Source organism: Leucopleurus acutus, assembly GCF_964270905.1.
Source record: "Leucopleurus acutus genome assembly, chromosome: 20".
Lineage (NCBI taxonomy): Eukaryota > Metazoa > Chordata > Mammalia > Artiodactyla > Delphinidae > Leucopleurus > Leucopleurus acutus.
Window position 1 is genome coordinate 15,029,266 of NC_139162.1, and position 21,371 is coordinate 15,050,636.

The window sequence follows — 21,371 nt, forward strand, 5'->3', positions numbered from 1 at the left end:
GGCGACGTCTAGTGAGGCACATGTGGCATACACAGGTGCCACAAAATAAGTGGGGAGGCTCCCCGCCCCCAGCAGCTGTACCCGAATCTGCTTTGGCTTCTGGACTTCTGCCCAAGAATCTGTTTGCACTCTGTCTCCAATGCTTTCTTTTTAACTATGGACCCTTTCCATTCAGATCTACCCTCCTTCCAGCTTTAATATTCCGATTTAATACTCTGCTCTTCACCGTCTCTTCCTCAGATGATAACTGATTCTTTTTCTAGAGGTACAAAAGCGTTTCTTGGCAATGACCCGGAAGTGGATTCCTGAGACTGGTGTGAGAGAACAGTAAGGTTGTTGAACTGGACAGGGGTCCCCTGCCTTCCTCTCAGCCATGTGCGTCTACCCTTTAATGCCTACTTGAGAGGAGCAGGATACTTTAGACATCTTAGAAATATCAGCAGTTGAGGGTCTCAGGCTGAGATAGGGGGCTCATTCTGGGGACCCCAGGGCTAGCTCGCTGGGCCCTGCCTATGGCAGGAAGCTTCCTCCTCATATGGGCTGTGCAGAGGAGGCTCAAAGGCAAGTGTACGTGGCCACATGGTGGTTCTAGGGCGCTCCTCCTTCCCTTTAGTAAGACGGCGGCTGGGGTTTGTTCTGGGTTCCTTTAGCTCAGGGGGAGAAGAATTATACTCCGGGTAGGTAGAAGAGGATCTGTCACAAAGGATTCTGCGGCCCCCAAAGCAGCAGAATCTGAGTGACCCTCCGACTGGGTGGCTGAAGCGCTTTATTTGTAATCCCCTCGGTTAAGTCCTAGCTTTATAATCGTTTCTTCTTTGTTTTTTTTTTTAACGTGGCTTTAGGTGCACAGCAAAATTGAGCAGGAGGTACAGAGATTTCTCCTATATCTGCTTCTCCTGCCCCCAAACCTGCACAGCCTCCCCACTATCAGCATCGCCCACCGCAGTGGTTCGATTGTTACAACTGATGAGCCTGCGCTGACACATCATTACCCCCTAAAGTCCGTAGTTTACATTAGGGGTCACCCTTGGTGTCTGTACATTCTATGGGTTAGGACAAATGCATCCACCATTATAGTTTCATACAGAGACCATGTCTTTTTAATGTCAACTTTTAAAGAACTCACTTCTTTGGTTATTTCTTAAAGCATTAGAGGCAGGCAACATTCGGGCTCCCTGCCCTTTCTCCTACCTTTCTTCATTTCTCCAAGCCCAGCCCCTCCACTCAGTTGGGTCTCCTACCTGGCTGGGCTTGCAAGGCCACACGGCTGGGTGATGTATTGACATGGTTCTGGCTCTCCTGCCCCTTTGCTCCCCATAGCGTGCTACCTGCTTTCCTCTGGTGTAATCACACTATAGGAAGTGAAAGACAACTTTGGAAAAAGTACAACATTCAAAGTACCCAGATATTGTCCCTTTGGCCAACATATATGAAAACTTTTTGTAAATTAAAGAGACAAAATGCCTTTTTAGTAGACTGTACTGGGGATTTTAGTGACATTGAACTTTTACTTGAATAAATGGGCCACAGGCTAGAACTAGAAGCCATTTCATTAGTACCAGACCCTTCAGTCTTTGTTTTCTCTAGAAGACGTATCTTATTCTAAACCAAATAAAGGAACACAGTCAAAACAGCATTAAAAACCAGACAATGACCATCACAATAGAAACCACCAGATGTGCCCATCACTCCTGCCTCACACTGCATTTCCAGAATTTGCCCTTCCCAAGGCCTAGCAGGGGCATCCTATATAACACATTGCTGCTATTAGCAGAAAATTTTCTTGGCTTTTGTTTGGCGGGGGAGGGAGGCAAGATATTTAAGAATTGCTATCAACTAGGGGGGGTTTCTTCCTTCACTTTTCCTTTCCCCTCTTCCAGAAATGCAAGCCCTTTCATTTCCTTCTCTTACTTTACCTTTAGCTATTTCAATTTTCTATAGACTAGAAATAGAAATTCTAGACATGTACTTAGTTTAACAAAATCCAGCCACAATAAAATAGTTTAGCTGTCCTTGGAGTTTGTTATAATGGAATTTTTCTTGTACTGAGCTGGCTGGGGAGAAAAATAAAATTGTTAAAAGAAGGAATATGGCAGCCAGGGAGAAAGCAGATGGCTATCTCTCCCTCCTGCCTTTGGAAAATGCATCATTTATTTCTCTTCCTCTCTTTTGGGTCTCAGGATTACTTTCCTTTCGGAGGTTTTTAGATATTTCTTTTTCTTCTTAAATTCCAGACAGAGATGGAAGGAATAAAAAAGGAACTAATTATCTCTTGTTGGTTTAAAAACAAATCCAGATAATCCAGAAGCTTGCTTTGGGAATTACAGCTCCCCTATGTATGTCAAAGAGAACTATATGTTTTAGAATTTAGGGAAAATAGGGATGAACACATTGCTGGGGACCTGAGGGGGCAGAATTGTCTGCAAGACACCACGAGCTCACTGAGGCTGCTGTGCTCATGTCTTTATTTTAGAGTTTGGGCCTGGAGATGGTAGTAGGGTTCCAAGGCTCACTCTGCTGCAGGAAGTAGACAAAACTCAATAAAACGTTAGCATCTTGTAGAATAGGCTTGGACCTTGACATATTCCGGTTAGAGCTGATCCAAGTCAAGAGAGGAATAGGAACTCACTGTCCTCTGAAAAACATGCATGGAAATGATGCTCAGGGCAAGGCGCTGATTCTAGCAATATGAGGAACCTGAGGGAACAGGGAGGAAATGACAATCTTGATTTGAGGAGAAATTAATGAAGTGATTTCTCAAGGACTAGTCTCGTGGCCAGGCAGCTCTGTTGCAGGTGACTTCTTACCTTGGGGGTACCATGGAGTCTACAGGTGGCAGAAAAGGTAGCCTTGGACTCAGGCCGAACAGGAGACCAGGGCATTCTTGTGAGGCTTCCAAAACACGTTAGAGGAGAAAAATGCCTATTCTGCCTGTTCCCTTCTTATCCTCACACCTCCCAAAAGGGACTGGGTCAGGGGAAGGGATAGGTCTGAGATAGGAGGCACTTGGGTAACATCAAAGATTCTTAAATCAGGATGAGCCTTAATTCATTTGCCTCCCCCTTTACAGAGGAGAAAACAATGATCTCTGGTCCAGAATAACTAAGCAAAAGATTTGTTTTTTTCCCCTATTTGAATTTCCAATCCAGTGATCTCTTCAAAATACGTTTTTTTTTTCTTTTTTGACCCAATGGACTAAGAAAGACAGCACCATAGTAAGTAGCAAAAGCCGCATGGTGGACATACCTGAGCAGTGGGGCATCCCGACAGACTTGGTGATGTCCATTCTTTGGCTCACATCTTGGGTTATCCCCCTCCAGTCCAAGGTGCCATACACTTTCCCCCTTGATGTGGGGTCTGTTTTGCTTGGCCATAGGGCTTTGGTACATACCCTTGAGGGCCCAGCTTTCAGCTTCTTCTCCTCTATTTCATTCTTTAGTTTCTTGTTTTCCTTTTGCAGATGGACCATTACATTGTGGAGGTGGCTGGGGAAGGAGAGGGAAGGACAGGTGGGTGTTTGGTCTGTTCCAGTTCCGTGGACGCCCAGTTCCTTCCAGAGCTCGTGCTCTCACGCATGTTCTGTGGAAATGGAGGCCTATGTGCATCCCCAGGAAGAAGGCCAGGCCTGGGGTTGGGGTGGACCCAGAATCAGCACTCCTGACCCACTGTGTCATGTCAGCTCTGGGCTAGTTTTCTTATCTGTTAGATGGGGACCATTGAGTCTGATCTGCCTTCTGGGGTTCATATAAAAATCCAGTTTGACAAATGATAGAAATTGGATTCAAAGAGCCAGAACAACTCTGATCACGTGTCCTCAGTTTCTCACAGCCATGCCTAGGAAACACTCACATCCAGTTCTGATGCCAAAGCCCAAGTTCTTTTGCCTCCCTTTGCTGAAAGGTTGAGAACACAGGGGATCCCAGCTCTGTCGAGAGCTTGGGCAAGTTACTTGTCCCCATTTTATGGAAGAAATGGCAGCTCCAGTGTAGGTGAGGGGAAAGGTAACTGAGCATACCTCCTGTGGCTCAATAAATGGCAACTGTTAATACTAACAGCCTTATTTCTCCAAACCAGTGTTGAGAGAAGTGAGTGACAGTGGGCTCTGGAACCAGGCTTCCCAAGTTGGGATTCTGACTCTGCCACTTACTGGTCAAGAGACCATGGGAAAATTATGTAGCCTGAGTTTCTCCCTTTCTTCATCCTTAAATGGGGATTATACGTGCACCGAACGTGTGAGGTATTATGAAGATTAAATAAGTTAACACATGTAAAGCACTTGGAACAGTGCTCCTCATGAGTAAGCAATAAATATTAGTTGAGCTCTTGTTATTATGATTAAAAGATGGTGTTCCTTCAAATAGGGTCAAGCAAACTCAAGAATGAGTTCTTTGTGAAACAAACAAACAAAAAACCCAAAAAACTTGCCAGAACTTGGCACAATATAAGAAAAAGCCTGGTGCCCGGCTACCTTCAGATTCTGACAATTTCTCCTTTAGTTAAATCCTTTCAGAAAGTGTTTCTGTCCTAGTGAAATATTTTATGATATTTTCTAGAGGAAATCAAGTAGAGAATTCATCCTCAACTGCTTCTCTGGGCGTATTCTCTGCCCTCTTGCTCTGTATAAATCTGGCTGGCAGTGAAGACACCCCTTCCCTTGTAGCTCTTCATGTTGTTGCCATGCTCCTTGTGCCACTGGGCCTGGAGGTAGGGTCCTCGAATGCCCTCATTCCCTGGCTCTCTGCCACTCTCTCTGGTCCACTCCTGTCAGCATCCCTGATGCTTTCAGCATCCTGTACTTTTCATCCAAGCCCTGGCCCTTCAGTTCCTTGACCTCCTTATTCCAGTGATCTTTTCTTCTCCTTCAACCCAGACGCTTTCCTATGGTCCAAGCTCAGGACACAGCTTTCTAACTGGGGCTGCATAAATGGGTCCCAGGTGTGCTGCGATACCTCAGCCCTTGGAGCAGGGTTTGGCACAGCTGCTGGTTGGTCACCTTTACCATAAGCAACCCCATCCAAGACCCTCTCAGTGTGTCAAACAAAGGTGTTCATTTTCTAAGTGTTCCCTGACAAAAGGTTGGGAAACACTGCCCTGGAGCTTGTCATTACCTGTTACTATGCCACCTCTGAAATCTCAGTTTTAGACATCCATACTTTTGCCTCTGTTCCCAAACTTCCAACACTCCTCCCGTACCACACTCTATGCTGACCCAGCTTTGACCATGAGGGTGAACCAAGGCTGCAAGTAGATGGACCCAAATGACCACATGGGACAGAAGGACCCCACCAACCTTGACTGCTCACCTCATACAGGTGTTCCTTCTATGTTCTATGTCCCTTTGTTTGGAGAGCTCTCCGTTACCACAGCTTAGCCACTACCCTAACTAATACAGTCTGCTTTTCAGTTCCTGTTTCCTTCTCAGCATTCTGACTTCTGAGAACTGTGGAAGGTGACAGTGGAGAGGGACATAGAGATGACTAACCCCTTTTTTTATTGTTGGTGAGGGGACTAAGGCCCAAAGAGGTCAAGTGGTATTGCCCAAGGTCACATGGATGCAGATTTGGGACTTGGGGTCTTTCTCCACATATCTAGTGAAAAAGCCAGCCCTGGTTCCTGGCTGACTCCTCTCCCTGGGGCCCAAGCTCCAGCCAGGGGGGCGTGGGATGACTTACTCCTTTTCACCAGTCAGCTTGGTGATATATTTGACCTGTTCACGGAGTTTGTTTCCTAGTTTCTCATTGGCGATCCTGTAATAAAATTCACAGAAGAAAAGAGTTCCCCAGACCCCTGTGGGTAAGAGCATGAGCTGGCTGAAAAGGACATTGGGTGTTCTTGGCGAGGCCTCTTCGGGGCCCAGACCCCCCGCTCATCCCCCCGTCCCCGGAGCTAGAGCCCTCCTAGCAGCTGGCAATTAAGAGGACCCTTGGGCTTCCCTGGTGGCGCAGTGGTTGAGAGTCCGCCTGCCGATGCAGGGGACACGGGTTCGTGCCCCGGTCCGGGAAGATCCCACATGCCTCGGAGCGGCTGGGCCCGTGAGCCATGGCCGCTGAGCCTGTGCATCCGGAGCCTGTGCTCCGCAAGAGAGAGGCCACAGCAGTGAGAGGCTCGCGTACCGCAAAAAAAAAAAAAAAAAAAAAAAAGAGGACCCTCTACACTCCCAAGCAAAATCACTGTGATCCCAAGTGAGTTCAGGGGATCCAGGCAGTGAAGCCCGACACCAGGCTGGGAAGAGGAAATCTGACCCACAGGAGCATCCCTTCTGTCTGGAAGCTGCTCCATTTCCAAGTGGGCGGGGCTTTCTGAACCCGCCTGAAGGGTTGCGGCCCCTTCATCTTATTCCCAGCATCTGGGTGTGGGCTGAGACTGGATCAGTGTCCCTGGAGGGCTGTGTGTGTGTGTATGACACTATTCTCTGGCACAGGTGTGATTCCAGCCCTTGGAAGCCTGCCTTACTGTTTTCTTCCGCACTTACTTCTGCTCTTTTGCCCATTGCTCCATGTTGGACATAATCTGATCGTTCTCTCGGTGCAGCCTGCAGGTGTCTTTAGGCGCAGACCGCTGGGACAGGCAACAGGACTTCGGTACAAGAAGTAAATGAGATAGTAAGGGGGTGGGAGCACAGGCCTGTCACCTCCCTTCTCCCAGATCAGGTCTCCTCTCTTCCTGGGAGAAGAAACATTGACTCTGCTGTCCAACCCTGAGGCCAGAGTTGGAATTGCCATTGCAGGCCTCCACCTCCAGCAGTGCATTATCACAAAGGTGACATCTGTGAGCAGACACCACTTATAGTAGAGACAAAGTAGGTTTGTACATTTATAATAATGATTTTCAGGCCAAAGGTAGCAAAGTGACCTATTCTAAAACAGCAATACATTAAGCCTTTTTAAAAACAGATGAAAGAAAAAATATCTGGTGGAAAGGGAGGACTTTTTTTCTAATTTGGGCAAAGGCCCTGTGGCCACCCCAAGGATATCCGGGAGCCTCCTGCTACAAACTTCACTGCTCAGAGAGCTGGACGTGCACAAAGAGCTCTTAGCCGATTCTACTGCAGGGTAATTGAAAGTGTCAGGAGGGGCTCTGGAGGGTGACTGAGCCGTGGATTATCTAAGTCGGGGCTGCTGGTGTACCTGACATGGAGATGGCATTCTCTCTCCTCTGGATTGGGACCTTTGCTCTGTTCAATATCTCTATCAACAAAGTCACGGGAAGATGGTTGGGTCGAGACAGCCGTTGTGGGCCTGGAACACCCAGACCCCGCTTTGTACTGAATAGAGGGGGTGTCCTTTCCTTGCTCCCAGGCACCCCCACCCCCACCAAAGGGTGTCTGTCACGCAGGCGGTCGTGGGATGTTCTGGGGCAGTGGGAGGAAGCGGCTGGGAGTTGAGGAGTGCCCACCTCCGTCCCGTCCGCGAGGAGACTCTCTTTCAGGGTGCGCATTTCCTCCCGGAACGCCCTGAGCTGCTCCTCTTTAGCGGCCAGCACCTCGAGGTCCCGCTGGTGCTGCTTCTGCCACTGCAGCACCTGGTTGCTCATGTCCTCCAGCTTTTTGTCGAAGGCCTGCACCTGCTCGGTAGCGCACAGTGAGGAGGGAGACCCCAGCTTACCACCCTGACCCTGGAGGACCCACGACAAGGCGGGAGGGCGCTTTTTCTGGGAGGTTCATGAGGGAGTGTTTTATTTCCAGCGGCCAGCAGAGGGCGCCCCTGCTCTGATAGTTGCCGCCTTCTTGAAGCTCCCAGAGCCCAGCAAAAGGGAGGGCACCTGTTAGCCGAAGGGACCGGCTCAGTGCGAAGTACACAGCTGTGGGGCAAGAAGAGGCCTTGGGGCCCTGGGCAGGACGGCAGCCGGGGCCCCTGGCCGCTCCTCACCTCTAGCTCACTCTGCTGCTGGAAGCCCTGCAGTTTTTTTAACTCCACATTCAGCTTTTTCATCCTCTCCTCGTAAGCAATGACTTCCTCTTCCAGCTGAATCTTCCTGTCTTGGGCCTGTGTCAGAATTTGGTGAAGACTCTTTGTCTCTGAGGTCGAATGACTGAGCTTTGGTAAAGACAAAGGGTTGGGGGGAGAACGGCTGTCATTGCGCTTGGGCCTCTGTGCTGAGTCCTGAATGGAGAAGGGTTCCACCAGTCCCACAGCCCCTACTCTCTTCTGCCCAGGGTGGCACAGACACACGTGGTCCTGGTCACCTCGCCTAGAGTCCCAGGGAGGGGTGAGAAGTGACAACGGTCAGTCTTCTGCATCTCCCCTGCCCCTCTCCCGTTTCCTCTCTTTCCAATTCTATGAGCTCATCAGCCAGGCATGATTAGCACAGGGATGCGGCATGAATTTCCCTGAAAAATCCAGGTCTTGGGAAAACCTTGCCCCTGGGTCACCCATGGGCAGAAAGACTTGTTAGATTTGGCCTCTATCCCCCTCTTCCCCAAAGCCTCACTAGGGAGAAGCAGGCCTTCTCTGGACAGACATCCCAGCCAATGCAAGGGTTTGCAGATGGCCTTGGTGACAGCCAGTTATGCAGGAAATTGACTCCTTCACCTTTCATGCTGCTGGGATAACTTGGATATTAAACAGCCCCGGAGATGAGAGGGTGTAGCCCACCTTATCCAGGGCCTGTGTTAGGTCGTCTTGGCAGGAGGCTGACTTCCGGCATACCTCCTCATAGACATCTTTACTGACCGTGGTCTGGAGGTATTGCTTCTCTTTCACCGCAGCCTTGTCCAGCTGAATCTGCAGACTCGCCATGGTCTCCTTCTGAAGGATTATCTTTAGGGAGGGGGAACATAACTGTCAAGGTTCATGGCCGTGGAGGCATGCTCTGTGTCCACAGATGGACAGGCACAGGGCTCTCTCCTCCCTGCACTAACTACCTGCCCAGCAGACTGTGATAATGCCCACTTCCCCTCACTGTTGGAAGAGGAAGAGCTGCCTTTCCAGGTTCTTCTGCACCCCTCTCCCACACTTCCTTTCTAGATAGCATGTCTTCCCAATACAAGGAGTACTGGAAGTACTGGGCCATGATGTGTCAAATACACGAAAAGTCCCTTTCACAGACTCCGCAGCCTTTGACGTGTGCCAGCCAAGCATGGGTCCTACATTTGTAACTGGATGGTTTCTGTTAATAGTTAACTGTCTCATGGTTAGGGTTAGGGTTAGGATTAGTGTTAACCTGGAATCCAATTCTAGGTTAGGAAATATGATGCAACATTTCAGTGGTATGCATTATGCCTCAACTCCTGACATAATCCACTAGACTTGATGCACCATGAAAGCAGGACTGTGTGTGCTTTCTTCATCGCTGTATCCCCACTACCTGTAGCTCAGAGCATGGCATATAATAGGTGCTCACTAAATATACTAAATGATTTATTTGGACTGAATGAAATAGTGCATTGGGCAATACTAGGGATGAATTGGACATATAGTTCCGACAGAGTGTGTTTAAAATTGAAATATGGACTACCGATGAAAGGAAATGCAGTTTAGAATGCAAAACTAAGCCTCTTTCTAATGGCTGTTTCCATTGATTCAAAAAGTCTGTTATATGTGGGGCATGCTTTTAAAAAATTGAACATGCTTACACACACATAAACTCCTCCAGCCTCTGGATTCCCATCAAAGGAATTCTGAAATTAGTGCTTCTAGTTGCACATTTACATAACTCCCTTTCTTTTGGCAAATGTGATAACAGGCCTATATTAAATACTTAGGCAGTATTCCTTATATTGAAAGCAGTTCCTTGGGGATTTGAGTGATTCAGGCCTCAACTCTGGATCCCACTAGAGGAGAGATTTATATCTCTGAGTGACAAAACTCCAGAAACATCAGTGCCTCAGACGTCTGCTGTTTAATATGGCAGCCACTAGCCACATGAGACTATTTACATTTCAATAAAACTAAAATTAAACTTATAAATTCAGTTCCTTAGTCATACTAAGCCATATTTCGAGCAGTCAATAGCCATATGTGGCTAGTGCATATAGTATCAGGTAACTCTAATCTAGAACTTTTCCATCATCACAGAGAGTTCTATTGCGTAGTGCTATTCGTACACTTAGAATGGTCATAGTATTTTAAGATGAACTCTTTATTATGAAGGACTCAGAGCTGCTTGGTCTCTCATTTATAATTCAAGAGACTACCTAATCAAGATGCTGTATTTTTTTCTTGTCCAGAAATATGGAATGGGCTCATTTGGGGCAAGTATTGCCATTCAGGATGAAGGGAAAGAGGCCAGGTGGCAGAGCCAGATGATCCAAGTTCAAATATTGCTCCATCCCATCACTTACCAATTAGTCAGTCTGAGCCTCAGCCTTTCTCTCCTCTGTAAACCAGCAGATGGAAGGCATGCCAAGGACTTAAGTAGACGGTCAGTAAATGATGACTGAATGTGAGCACAGTGCCTCACGTACATTAGATGCCATTTACTCCTTTTGTCTTTATTCGTGTAATGAAATATAACCATGTCCCCTTTCATCCCATTTTTGTGCTTTGGGACTATTTTTGGAAGTGTTCCCTAGCAAATTGCCCCGAACAATGGGCTCACTCAACTCTGGTCTAAAATGCAACTCTGGAAGCCTTGATGCCAAAGCCCAGATGGTTTGGGGCTCCACCAGATATTAAATAAGACCTTCTACATGTGGAAGAAATACTTCTTGGCCAGCAAGTGGGTGACACTTCAGGAGGGAAGTGGGGGCTCCGGTGCCCCAGAATGCACATGGGCTGGGCAGTTAGTGGCATTTCTGTGATGGAGGAGAGCTAGGTGCCAACTTCAGGTCAAGGGTCATAGGGTTCAAATTTCTCACCCCCTTGGGGTTTCTGTCTACTCACCTTACGAGTCAGCTCCTGGTTGATTTGCTGGGTGCTGTTTTGTTTGCAGAGAGAGGAATCCAGTTGCGCAGAACATTGCTTTAACTGTGATTTGAGATTATCATTTTCCTCCTCCAACTTTCTCAAATTCTCCTTTGACTGCTCCCCAATTAAGGAAACAAAGCCCAGATGGAGGTGTTATCTTAGACTCCTGCAGAAGCCCCTCCTTCTGCCCTCACACACAGCTCCACCTTGCACCCCATGTATCTCAGGCCTTCTCTGCCCTCCTCACTTGTCTTTCTCACCCTCCCTCCCTTCTCTCCTGAAGTCTGAGCACCCTCAGCCTCTGTATCCCACCAGGCCCAGCTGGGCTCAGGTCTGGCCTTGGATTCTTAATCCCGAGGCTTCCCAGATTCTCCTCACCATCTTTTCTTTCTTTTTTCCTTCCTGTCGGAATATCTCGAGCTCTTGCTGCAGTAGCTTCTCCTGCTCTTTACTCTTTTTCAGCTGCTCCTGTTTCTCCTCCAGCAACCTGGTTTCCTCCTGAAGCTGTTCTTCTAGACTGCATTTGGAGGAGGCTTGCTTCCTGTTCTGAGAAAACAAACACGGGGCTGCAAGTCAGGCACCATATTTTTGCGGAGAAAACCCCCAGCTCAGACAACTGTGCACAGGGATGGCTGAAATAAATATGAGGCTTCCCTGGTGGTGCAGTGGTTGAGAGTCCGCCTGCCGATGCAGGGGACACGGGTTCGTGCCCCGGTCCGGGAAGATCCCACATCCCACATGCCGCGGAGCGGCTGGGCCCGTGAGCCATGGCCGCTGAGCCTGTGGCGTCCGGAGCCTGTGCTCTGCAACGGGAGAGGCCACAACAGTGAGAGGCCCGTGTACCGCAAAAAAAAAAAAAAAAAAAAAAATGAGGACAACTCCTTGGTTATTTAGCGTGTTTAATAAAAAAGTTTCCTCTTAGGTTCAGCAATAGTTTTTCTATGTTCAATTAGAAATACCAACTTATTTTATTTATAGATCCAGGTCCCACTTACTTACCAAGTCTTTCCACATAAAATACTCTCTGAATAAATTTTTAAAAATCTTAGAAAAGCACAAAAGGAATAATTCAAAGTTAAAAAACTTTAAATAGACTGAGAGGATAGCTTTTGAGTCCTAGAAAAAGAAATAATATTGTCGTTTGACTGTTTTTAAGCTTGGCCCCTGAAAATGCTTATTATTGGTTGTGGGAACTGGAGCTGCCTGGCTGGCTTAGCATTCTAAAACAAATTCTGGAGAAGTAGCTTGCAATGGATTGGTGGTGGCATCTTCCCAAATAAAGAGCAATGCAATTTTTTTTTTTTTTTTTTGGCCACACCGCTCAGCTTGTGGGATCTTAGTTTCCCGACCAGGGATTGACCCAGACCCTTTGCAGTGAGAGCTCGGAGTCCTAACCACTGGACGGCCAGGGAATTCCCAAGAGCAATGCATTTAATCTGAAACAGAGCAAATGCTTGAGCTGGCTGCCTACTTGCCCTCCACACCTGGTGTTGAATGTGATTTATACGATCTAGCAGGTCATTCAGTTTTACATCCTGCTCAGTCACTGTCTTCTGAAGCTGCCTCTTTTCCTTCTCTGAAATTTCAAGCTTTCTGGAGAACTCAGATAATTCTGATGTCAGCTCCTCTATCCGTTTCCTAAAGCAAAATGGCAAAAACAGGTGGATGGACTTCAGGGTCCACGTCGGTGGACTGTGGGCTGGCTGCCCGGGGCTTGCTACCCAACTCCTGGGCAGCATCCCACAGGGTCCCAACTGGCTTACGAGGGACAGAGACTCTGTCTGGAGGGGAACCTGTGGTACCTGCTGGGCGCGAGTTCCTCCTCTGCCATTAGGGAATCCTTTTGCAGCTTCTGAAGTTCTCTCCGGAGCTCCTGGATGGTCTCTGCCTTCTGCTTCTCCAGGCAAATGCAGCTTTGCAGTTTCCTATGGCAATCCTCCAGGTTACCCTTTGCCAGAATGGCTTCTTCTTTATATTGGACTGCTTGCTGAGCTGCAGAAGACAGGAGATAGCCCGGGGCATGTCCATGTGTGAAGGGAGTATGTGTGAAGATCAGACTCTCAAATGAGACCAGTTAAAAAGTCTGTTCCTTGGGGCTTCCCTGGTGGTGCAGTGGTTAAGAATCTGCCTGCCAATGTAGGGGACACGGGTTTGAGCCCTGGTCCGGGAAGATCCCACATGCTGTGGAGCAACTAAGCCCGTGTGCCACAACTACTGAGCCCGAGCTCTAGAGCCTGCGAGCCACAACTACTGAGCCTGCATGCCACAACTACTGAGCCCACGTGCCACAACCTACTGAAGGCTGTGCACCTAGAGTCCGTGCTCCACAACAAGAGAAGCCACTGCAGTGAGAAGCCTGCACACCACAATGAAGAGAAGCCCCTGCTCACTGCAACCAGAGAAAGCCTGTGTGAAGCAACGAAGACCCAATGTAGCCAAAAAAAACAAAAGTCTGTTCCTTCATTCTGTGACTTACTTCAATTTCCAATCTGTCCTCATCTCTCTCTATCTCATTATCACTCCTAAGGAGCTCTGATAAATTATCTGTCTTCAACTACCCACCAGCCGTGAACTCCTTCTTGAATAAAATTAAACAAATTGGTTGAAATTGCTTGGTATCTCATCTGCGACTCATCCTGTCATTGAAGACAAATCCTGACCCTCATAGAGTTTAGAGTCTAGTGAGGGAGCTGACATAGAGAACACAGTAATGTTAAACTCACACTGACTGTGAACTCAGGAAGGAGGACCAAAACGGGGAAGTACAGTTGGAGATGGACTTATGGAGGAACAGAGGCTGAGCTGGGCCTTAGAAGAAGGAGAAGAAAGGGAATTCTCGGGGTGGGGGGCACAGTGAAGGGAATGGGAAGGGCATGTGGGAAGATGATGGGAAGATATCAGCTTAACTGGAAAGGAAAGTGGGAAGGAATGGTGAGAGACAGAATTGAGGAAGTGGATGGACTAGAGGGGGTTTTGGAGGACGCTGAAAGCCTGAGAGAAATGTTTAGACATGATTTAGTGGGTTCTTGAGTAGGGACCTGCCATAAAGGAAAGAGTGCTTTAGGAAAATTGGAATGGATTAGAATGGAGAAAGACTTCTGACAATATCCTTTTAGCCCACGTCCTTGCCTCCACTGGGTATGAAGGAGTAAGGTGCTTACTGGGGTTTCTCTACACCAAATATCTCCCCACTTCCGGTAGTTTCTCCTATCATTTCTACTTAAATATCACTTTTCTCTCCATTTTTTTAAGCCTGGGATACTGGAAGAAAGATGGTGTCACTACGGAGATAATTATACACCCGGAAGAAGGGAGGAGGATTTTTTTTAATAGGGAAGAGAGTAGGTTCAGCTTTGGGAATGTTGGGTTAGTGGGGAAGGTGGGTTGGTCAGGTGGAGCTAGTCTCTAAAGACAAGACTGACCCGGTGCCAAGTCAGGGCTGGGGCTCTAGGCATTGGAGTCACCTGCAGAGAAATGCAGCTACAAGGAGCAGAGGCGCTCACCAAGGAATGAGTGTAGAGAGGAGAGGAGAGGGCAGAATCTTAGAGATGGGTGACCACTGTCAGGGCAGGAGGGAAAAGAGGAAACAGTGGTGAGATTTATGGAAGAACAAGGGACCTGTTGTGTCTCCAAAGCTAATAAACAACCGTTGAGGTGCGGGGGACCAACAGTGTGGACACCCAGAGAGTTAGAGGAGGGCGAGGAAGGAAGACGTGCTTTGGACCTTCTTTTTTTCCCCCAAATTGATACATCACTCACATAACATAAAATTTATCCTTTTAAAGTGTACAGTACAGTGGTTTCTAGTAGCCTCACAAAGTTGTGCAACCATCAACATCTAATTCCAGGACATTTTTATCACTCAAAGGCAACCCCACTTCCAAGGCAAGAAGTTACTGGTGACTTCTGAGAAAGCACTTCGGGCAAAGGAGCAAGGACACAACCCACACTGCAAGCAAATGTGTGTGTAGACCAAAAAAGGAGAGTGTTAAAAGCCGGGAAGGAAGAAATGAATGGTGTGACAAAGGGCCCAGAGAAGGTGGAGAGGAATGTGGTACAAAGAAGCAAGGTACAGAGCCCTGTGCTCTCCGTGGTGAGGAAAGGAGAGGACCTTCAGCTGAGGCTGCAGAGAAAACGGTGGGCGTGTGAGAGCAGTGGTCTGCCTTCCCAACCCGAGCACCTGCTGTGTGATGGGGGCTTCAGAGAAAAGGTAAGGTTGGGGTGAAGGAAGGAGCTTAGAGGGCGGTCCTAACTGCTGTGAGATGAGATGAGATCATGAGGAGATCGGAGTGAGAAAGCGGTGAGGGAGAGGGACACGGCCATTTGGGGAAAGGAGGGGGCTGCTCTGGCCCCGTGGGTTGGAGTGTGTGGGGACAGTGCTTGCCCGCGGGCCTCACCAGCCAGCCTGTGCTGCTGTTTGGCATCTTCGAGACAGTCCTTCAGCTTCTTGATTTCAGCTCCCAGGTGCCCATACTCGGCCTTGCACTTATCCCGTCTCTCCTCCTGGATGGCAACTTCGAGTTCTCTTGTCATGCATTGCTGCTTCTCCACCTCCATCTCCTTTTTTACGAGGGTGTTCTTAACCTGCGCCAGGTCCTTCTCTAGCTCCTGCAGCATCTCATCTTTCTCCTGGAGGAGCTGAGGAAAGCAAAGTGTTAATGCTGATAGAGGCCTGAGCAGCGGCAGGGCGAAGTCAGTTAGAGATTGTCTTGAGCCCTCTTCCAGCCACCGTCTTCTCTTGCCTGGATGTTGCAATAGCCTCCACCTGGGCTCCCTGCCTCCCTGTAGCAGTCAGAGTTGGGCTTTTACAAATGCGAGTCAGATCTTGTTATGTCTCTGTTCAAAACCTCTACTGGGTCCATCTCAGTTAGAAAAAGACCAAAGTCCTTACAACGACGTCCCGGGACGCTCATGATCTGGTTCTTGGCTACCTGTCTGACCTCACCTCTTGCCGCCCCACCCTCTCTGCTTCCGAGCTGACTCCCACCTGAGGGCACTCGCCCTTGATGTTGCCTCTGCCTGGAATATTCTTCAAGACTTTGGCCTGGGTGGCCCCCTTACTTCATTCAAATGTCTGCCCAAATGTCACCTTATCAAAGAGGCCTCCCCCGACCACTCTGGGGAAAACAGCCACCAAGCTGTTTTAGGAATTCATTAGTACCTAACATTTTATTGTATATTAGTTTTATTTGTTTGTCTCTAAAGACTGGAATGTAAGCTCCATGAAAGTAGGGATGGCACATGTTTTATTATATTCTTATGCCTAGAAGAGTGCTTGGCATATAATAGGAGCTCAAAAGTATCTGTTGAATGAATATATGAGTGACTCGAAGCTGCTTATCCAGACTCCTTGCTGCTTCTTCAACATCTCTCCAAATACCTCCATTTTGACTGGTGAATCACCTCCAGATCTTGAAACAGGAAGTTTGAATGACCAGCCACTCAAATCAATTGGATTATTTCTACTAGCTCTGATAAAAGTTTAGAGTTGAAACAGTACTGACTACAAAAACTTGCGCTGGTTTCAGTCTTTCTGCCCTTGGTTCCAGTCTTACGCTTTTCTAGGAGCTTGATTTACGTTGGTAACTACAGACCTTCTAGGGCATATTTCCACTAATATTTTCAAACTGCCTGGTTTGCATATTTGTAAGTTATTTGTAATTAAAGAATTGAAATTCACATGAAATTGTGAATAAGGCTACACATTATTTTATAGCATTTCTTTCTACTCTTAGGCATAAACAAAAGCATAAGGGAATAATACGAGCGTGTCCCAAACTCACTATTGCAGGGCTGGGGAAGAACCCCTTTCTTACACAGAGTCCACATCTCTATTAAGGCCCCTGATGTTTTATTTATTTATTACGTGCCATGAGAAATTCCAAGGAAGAGCTCAGAATTGCCCCTGGGCCTGAAGCACCGCAGTCTCACTGCGCATGTATGGGTGTTCCCCAAGCAATCACAGCGAGTGTGGGGCCACAGAGCCCGCCTCTGCCGAGGCCTGGCCTCACAGGGCCCTGCTGGCAGTTCCAACCACGGAGCTCCTCGCCTTACCTTGTCTTTCTTCAAATCGAGCTTCTGGGTCTCAGTGAACTGCACCTGCAGCTCCTGCAGTCGCTGTTGCAGGATGACGACCTCCTTGTCCTTCCTCTCCAAGCGGGCAGATGTCTCTTCCCGCAGCCTGTGCAGGTCCAGCTCCAGCTTCAACATGTCTGCAGCGGGACAAGACAGAGCGCTTCTTGCTCAGAGCGGGGCTCCGGCTTCCTTGGCTGCCTACCCTCTGCTGCAGCCCGCTGGCCCGCGGTTTACCCTCCATGATGCTTTTCTTCTGTTCCGACACGGCTTCTAGCTCTGTGCGCAAATCCTTCACGAGGTTCTGGTACTCCTCCACATGCAAGCACTGGCTGTCTTTCTGCTCCTGCAGGTGCTTCAGTATCTGGGCAGATGGAAGAGCAGGGCAGGGTGAGGACATGGGGAAAGAAAGCTTTATAGAATTCTGAGTGTCCAGAACAGGCAAATCCGTAGGGACGGAAAGTAGAATAGTGGTTGCCAGGGTTTGCGGGAGGGGGGATGGGGGGGTGACTGCTCGTGGATATGGGTTTCTTTTTGGAGTGATGAAAATGTTCTGGAATTAGTGGTGCTGTTGCCTAACTTTGTGAATACACTAAAAACCAATGATTGTACACTTTATTTTTATTTTATTTTTTTAAACATCTTTATTGGAGTAAAATTGCTTTACAATGGTGTGTTAGTTTCTGCTTTATAACAAAGTGAATCAGCTATACATATACATATGTCCCCATATTTCCTCCCTCTTGCATCTTCCTCCCTCCCATCCTCCCTATCCCACCCCTCTAGGTGGTCACAAAGCACCAAGCTGATCTCCCTGTGCTATGCGGCTGCTTCCCACTAGCTATCTATTTTACGTTTGGTAGTGTATATATGTCCATGCCACTCTTTCACTTCGTCCCAGCTTACCCTTCCCCCTCCCCGTGTCCTCAAGTCCATTCTGATTGCACACTTTAAATGGTGAGTTTTCTGGTATGTCAATTATATCTCAATTTAAAAAGTAAAAAGAGAGTTAAAAAAGAAAGGACACGGCAGACTTCTTCTCATGCCCACACGGAATGGAATGTGCACAAAAGGAGCCCCCTCTTCCTCCCTGTAACACTCAGTGTCATTGATAAGACACCTACTGTGTGCCAGGCACTGTGTGCACTGTAGGTGCTGCAAACGACACAGACACCAATTCTTAACCCCAGGGAGCTGACCTGGTGGGATGAGACAGACAAAGAGCGTAAAGTAGTGACTTACAGAAAACAAAAGTTGATAAGTGCTATGGAAGAAACAGAACAGCAAAAGGGGAATGGAGATGTATGGGGCAGGCAGGGGCGAGGCTGTGGGTTACAGTTTTAAATAGGATAGATGGGTTGGCCTCACTGAGAAGGTGGCCTCTGAGCAGGCACTTGCTGGAGGTGAGGGCGTGAGCCATGCTGAGGTATCTGAGGGACGAGCTCTGCAGTTGGGGGAGCAGGCAGTGCTAGCTGATGACAAGGCCCTGGGGGCAGAACATGCAGGAGGCCATGTGGTTAGAGTGGAGTGAGTGATGGAGAGAGAAGGAGGAGGAGAGGAGGTGAGGAAGTTAGGGGGCAGTCACATCACAGAGGGCTCTTAGTCCCTCAGCAAGAACTTTGGCTTCTACCCTGAAGGAGAGGGGAAGGGGCTGTAACCAGAGAAACCAGGAAGGAACATGTACACGTGGCCAAGAAGGAACAATTAGTTGTCTGGGCATCAGGGGATGCTGGGGAGATAGTTATGTGATTTCACAGTTGACAATGAAGGAGAGTTGCAGCAAGAAGACAGAGGGGGACAGCTGGAGAAATGCAGGGCAATCACCGTCTGACCTGGGTGTGGGCCCTACAGCGACTCAAAGGCCCAGTGTGTGCCAGGCCAGCTGAGGGAGGAGAGGACGGCTGGCACTAACTGTGATGTGGGTAGTTCTAGCCTGAATAGAATGTTCAAATAATGTGAAGGCTTTGGGTAGGATATACAAATGGTGGGTGAAAGTGGATTCTGTTTCTTGAGGAAGTCTGTATCATTTTAAAAAATGGAGTATTAAAGAAGAATTTGTGTTTAGTAGATACAGTTTCAGTTTCGCAAGATGAAAAAGTTCTAGAGATTTATTGCACAACAATGAGAATATACTTAACACAACTAACTGTACACTTAAAAATGGTTAAGATGGTCAATTTAATGTTATGTGTTTTTTACCACTATAAAAAATTAAAAAGTGAGGGAGAAATAAAGACATTTCTCAGACAAAAAGAAAACAAACATGGAGTGTATGAGATCTTGCTGTAGGTCAGGATGTGAATAACATGGGACTGACTTTTAAAATAAATATTGACAGATGTACAAGGAAGAGCTCCAAAGTTCATCCAAACCTTGTGGGATCAGAAAGTCCTGGAAAAAGAAGCATCTCCACTCCCCAGCTAGAGGATCCCTTGGAGAGCTGATGTGTTGACTCTCTCTGCCACTCCGCTTTGCCACTATTTCAGCATCAGCATGGCCTCGTGTGGCTGGCTTTGCCTTGTACCTCGAGTTCAGGCATGACTGACTTCAGACCTCCTAGAAGGGACCTAGTTTTCACTGTCATATTTGTTGGTCAAATCGTGTGATTTGTTTCCATGGTTTAAATGCTTATTCATTATTAGAATCAACTTTTGAGATGGCTTTGAATTTTGAAAACATAAGAGTTTTTTTTTTAAAGGGAGTGGATTTGAATTAATAATCTTCCCTAAATTTGTTGCTTTTCAACTCCAGCCAGAAACTAGAAGGCTGGATGGTTCTTTTGAAGCTAGCAAGCCAAAAGGAGCCTCTGTCTTGTTTAGATGTACCATTGGATGTGAGTTAAGAGACAGGTGCAATTCCAAAATTCAATTCCAAAATCTAATCATGCCAGACACACTCCTTGGGGGCGTGGCATACATTATATACACTATCCTTGTGGCAGGGCTAATCAAAGTGACACAAATATAAAATAAAATATAAAATGTAGTATAAAAATTTTAACAAGTAGGAGAACCCAGAATCAAACCCAACTCGGCCCAATCCTACCAGGCACACATAAGCAAAAGTTCTCCCACCTTTTTGATGTCTTCACAATCTTCTGAGGAGCTAGAGGGATGTCGGTGGGTGGCTATATAGGAAGCAAAGTCTGCTTGTAATTTTATCAAAGCCTCTTCACGCTCCAGAACCTGCAACCCAGCACAAGTCAGTTATGCTGGATGATCAATGCAACTGGCTTATTACTAGTGCTATTTTTGCAGGGTGTTCCTTTCTCAGCCCAAGTTTGTTGCAGCATTATATAATTCATATTATATAAACCAAGGAGAAGGAATTATGTTCTCAATCTTATATCAAGGTTCACTAAGGCATAGACAGTGATTTGTCTCAAGTCCGTCAATGGCCACATTTTGGACTCCCTCTTGATCCTCTGTGCAGTCCAGTTTATGAGGCAGAAGAAGATTCTTTGGAGGCTGTGACGGAAAGACGTACTGAATCTCTCAGAAGATAGGATTCAAAGTTCAAGAAATAAAGAAGGAAGTTTCTTTTGGAGTGGGTGAATGTGTACGTGTTTTTTAAAATTAAAAAAATATGAAACTTTTGTTCTTGTTTGTTGAAAATAATTCACATAGAACCCAAGCATTGAAAATAAGAAGTGAGACTCTCCTATCCACTTATTGTCCCCTCTCTCACTTCTACTAAGGGGGAGGGGGCACTATTGGCAATTTACAGTATATACTTCTATATTACGATCAAAGACTTTAAAAAACAAAAGTGGGATTGAACTATACATAAGATTCTGCAACTTTTTCTCAACGGTGTATCGCAAATATCTCCCATGCAGCCCTTACAGATCTGCTTAATCTTTTTCCTTGGCTGTGTATTATTCCATAATATGGATAGCTCTTTAATCATTTCTCTTCATCTCTTTAACTATTTCCCTACTGATGGACACCCTGGTTGTTGCGTGAGATTTTAAGTCTCTTTAGAATCTCAAACTTAGTGTGGGTTGGGGGATGCATACCATGGAGAATATGAACAAGAGGCAGGGACATGAATATGTAAGACATTTGAGGAGTACTGGAAAATAGATTACTTTAGGTGACTCTTTTCCCCTCCTCTCTTTCCTCATGGCTTTATTTTGGGTCTCTTCGGAAAATGTTCTAGAAGGAGACACTTACCAAAGCGTTACTGCAGGCTAGCTTATTTCGAAGTTCCTTTATTAGATCATCCTGTTCAGAGACCTTCTGCCAGACTTCAGATAGTCGTTTCAGGGTCTCCTGATGCTCTTGAATCATGCAGGGAGAAGTGTATATATGCACCTTTGAATGATCACCATTACTCTTGGGCTCCTGGGATATTTAAAAATAATAGGTTGATTTTGTTCATAATTTTTGAGTCAATTTCAATATGCCATGAACATGGAAGATCTCTAGACCTGTATTCTAAAAGTTTAAA

The 21,371-nt window shown here is 47.0% G+C and overlaps 1 protein-coding gene across 1 annotated transcript in view; it reads right to left on the reverse strand.

The window, feature by feature from the left end:
- Window positions 1-222: 222 nt before the first annotated feature.
- PMFBP1 (polyamine modulated factor 1 binding protein 1) overlaps window positions 223-21,371 on the reverse strand; it is a gene marked incomplete at its 3' end in the record, with an annotated part of 44,142 nt that continues 22,993 nt past the window's right edge. Inside the window, 19 exon segments of the mRNA XM_082863037.1 lie at window positions 223-311; window positions 2,630-2,741; window positions 2,745-2,812; window positions 2,815-2,826; window positions 3,247-3,485; window positions 5,673-5,747; window positions 6,473-6,576; window positions 7,396-7,563; window positions 7,869-8,036; window positions 8,595-8,759; window positions 10,824-10,961; window positions 11,226-11,393; window positions 12,332-12,485; window positions 12,650-12,839; window positions 15,245-15,485; window positions 16,902-17,059; window positions 17,157-17,283; window positions 19,994-20,104; window positions 21,095-21,265. Coding sequence (XP_082719163.1) covers window positions 223-311; window positions 2,630-2,741; window positions 2,745-2,812; window positions 2,815-2,826; window positions 3,247-3,485; window positions 5,673-5,747; window positions 6,473-6,576; window positions 7,396-7,563; window positions 7,869-8,036; window positions 8,595-8,759; window positions 10,824-10,961; window positions 11,226-11,393; window positions 12,332-12,485; window positions 12,650-12,839; window positions 15,245-15,485; window positions 16,902-17,059; window positions 17,157-17,283; window positions 19,994-20,104; window positions 21,095-21,265 — 2,658 coding nt within the window.